At 36.5% G+C, this 1,811-nt stretch overlaps 1 protein-coding gene across 1 annotated transcript in view; it reads left to right on the top strand.

Moving 5' to 3' along the window:
* The window catches only part of ahr1b (aryl hydrocarbon receptor 1b), a gene marked incomplete at its 5' end in the record, with an annotated part of 15,898 nt that extends 14,841 nt beyond the window's left edge, over positions 1-1,057 (top strand). Inside the window, 1 exon segment of the mRNA XM_014011620.1 lies at positions 547-1,057. Within this exon segment, the coding sequence (XP_013867074.1) occupies positions 547-663 (117 nt within the window).
* Positions 1,058-1,811: the final 754 nt, after the last annotated feature.

Below are 1,811 nucleotides of genomic sequence, written 5' to 3' on the forward strand. Positions count from 1 at the left end.
AAAGAGAAGTTCCACTTCCTGCAGTACATTATTAATCCACTAGAGGGCAGAACACAGGTCTCTTAAATACAACAGGTTTTTGAGGAAAATATGATCACATTGACAAAATATAGATCACAAAATAGCAAATATGAAACAAAAGGTGATACAGAAGATCATACATGATGTCAAAGTAGGACCTAAAGGACTACAGCTCTGTCTCTCCACAAAACACAAGTTTCAAACTCTAACATGAAAGCCAGCAGGTGAAGCGATGCTAGGCCTTTATTGTTGTGATGCAGGTCTGAAATATTGACTATTATTAACAAATTAAATATGTTTATGAGAGGCCATTTATTATGTGCTCACAAAGTCTTCATTAAACCAAAAATCCAAGTCAATAAAATATCATTCTTTTYAGCATTTTCCATATTTCTCTTTCTTTCTTGAATTTGTTGCAAAGCAAACTGCCTACAAAAAAAAGCTTTTTGTTTTTTGTTCATGTTTGTTTAAAGATGATGATAAACTCCACATGTGCACATKGTTGATTTGTGTTTTAACGTGCAGGTGGAACAAGGCTGTGCTCCTCCAAACGGGAACAGACCAGCACCAGCGGTCCAGATGCCTGGTTCTGAGACTTTAAATGGCCTCCCTGGTCCACAAGACACCGGGTTCTACCTCTGAGAACACGACAGGTCCGATTGGGCAGCAGGACGATGTGACGAGACTCAAACGGACAGGAGCAGCCTTTTTACACCCAGAGCAGACAGAGGATGGTTCTGCTCTGTTGTTCAGATGTGTTTTCTGATCATGATGTTAGAGAGAGAGACGTGTTTCAAGTCACATTATCATAGAAGTTCTTTGTTTACGGTTAGTTTTTTTTTTTTTTTTGACGCATAAAGTGTCTTGAAAAAAAGTCTTCACACCTCTTAAAGTTTCTAAATGTTTACATCCACGAACATGCTGAGATTTGATGTGATAAATAAAACCAGTAGTAGTGCATATTTGTGAAGTGGAAGAAAAATGAGGAATTGTTACCCATTGTTTTTTTTTAAACAAATAAAATCTGAGAACTGTATCCATCTTTTATTCAGTCATCTTTACTTTAATACCTCTGTACAAATACCTGCCTTCAGGATTTGTCTAATTAGTCCACATGTGTGTGTTTTAATCGCAGAACTAATCCAGCTGTGTGACGGTCTCAGAGGTTTGATACAGAAAATTAACAATCAAGCAGGATTAAGAAGACAATAGAACAGAACAGACAAGTTGAGGAGAAAGATGTTGATGTATAAAGAAAAGTTAGGTTAATCCTACTGGTGGGTTTGTAAAGGTCTGTACTGGATTTCAATACAAATTAAGATCTTCATAAAGAAATTTCTCACAAGCAAAAGGCCAGAACAAAAACACACAAAATATATATATTAGGGGTGCAACAGTACATGTACCCGTATCGAACAGAGCTTTAGTTTCAATACACACTTGTATCGAACAATACAGAGTTTTAACATTTACTTTATCAACTTGTCTTCTGAAGATGCTCTGTGTTGAAGGATCAGTGGATCTGTGTTCGACTACTCCACCTAGGCTGCATTTTTGAGCGCAGATCCACTGAGAAACTTGCTGTTTCAGCAACATTTAATTAAAAACACTGTACTTTTGAGGTTAAACAAATGTTCATAATTAATATAAATAAATTACAAGTTAAAAGGGGTACGTAAATTTCTCTTTTTTGTATCGAAAAATATCGAACCGAACCGTGAATTTTCTGGGGTGCAACAATACATGTACCCGTGTCGAACTGTATCGAACAGTGCTGTATCGAACAATAC

The sequence above is a fragment of the Austrofundulus limnaeus genome, unplaced genomic scaffold (assembly GCF_001266775.1).
Source record: "Austrofundulus limnaeus strain Quisiro unplaced genomic scaffold, Austrofundulus_limnaeus-1.0 Scaffold83, whole genome shotgun sequence".
Taxonomy (NCBI): Eukaryota; Metazoa; Chordata; class Actinopteri; order Cyprinodontiformes; family Rivulidae; genus Austrofundulus; species Austrofundulus limnaeus.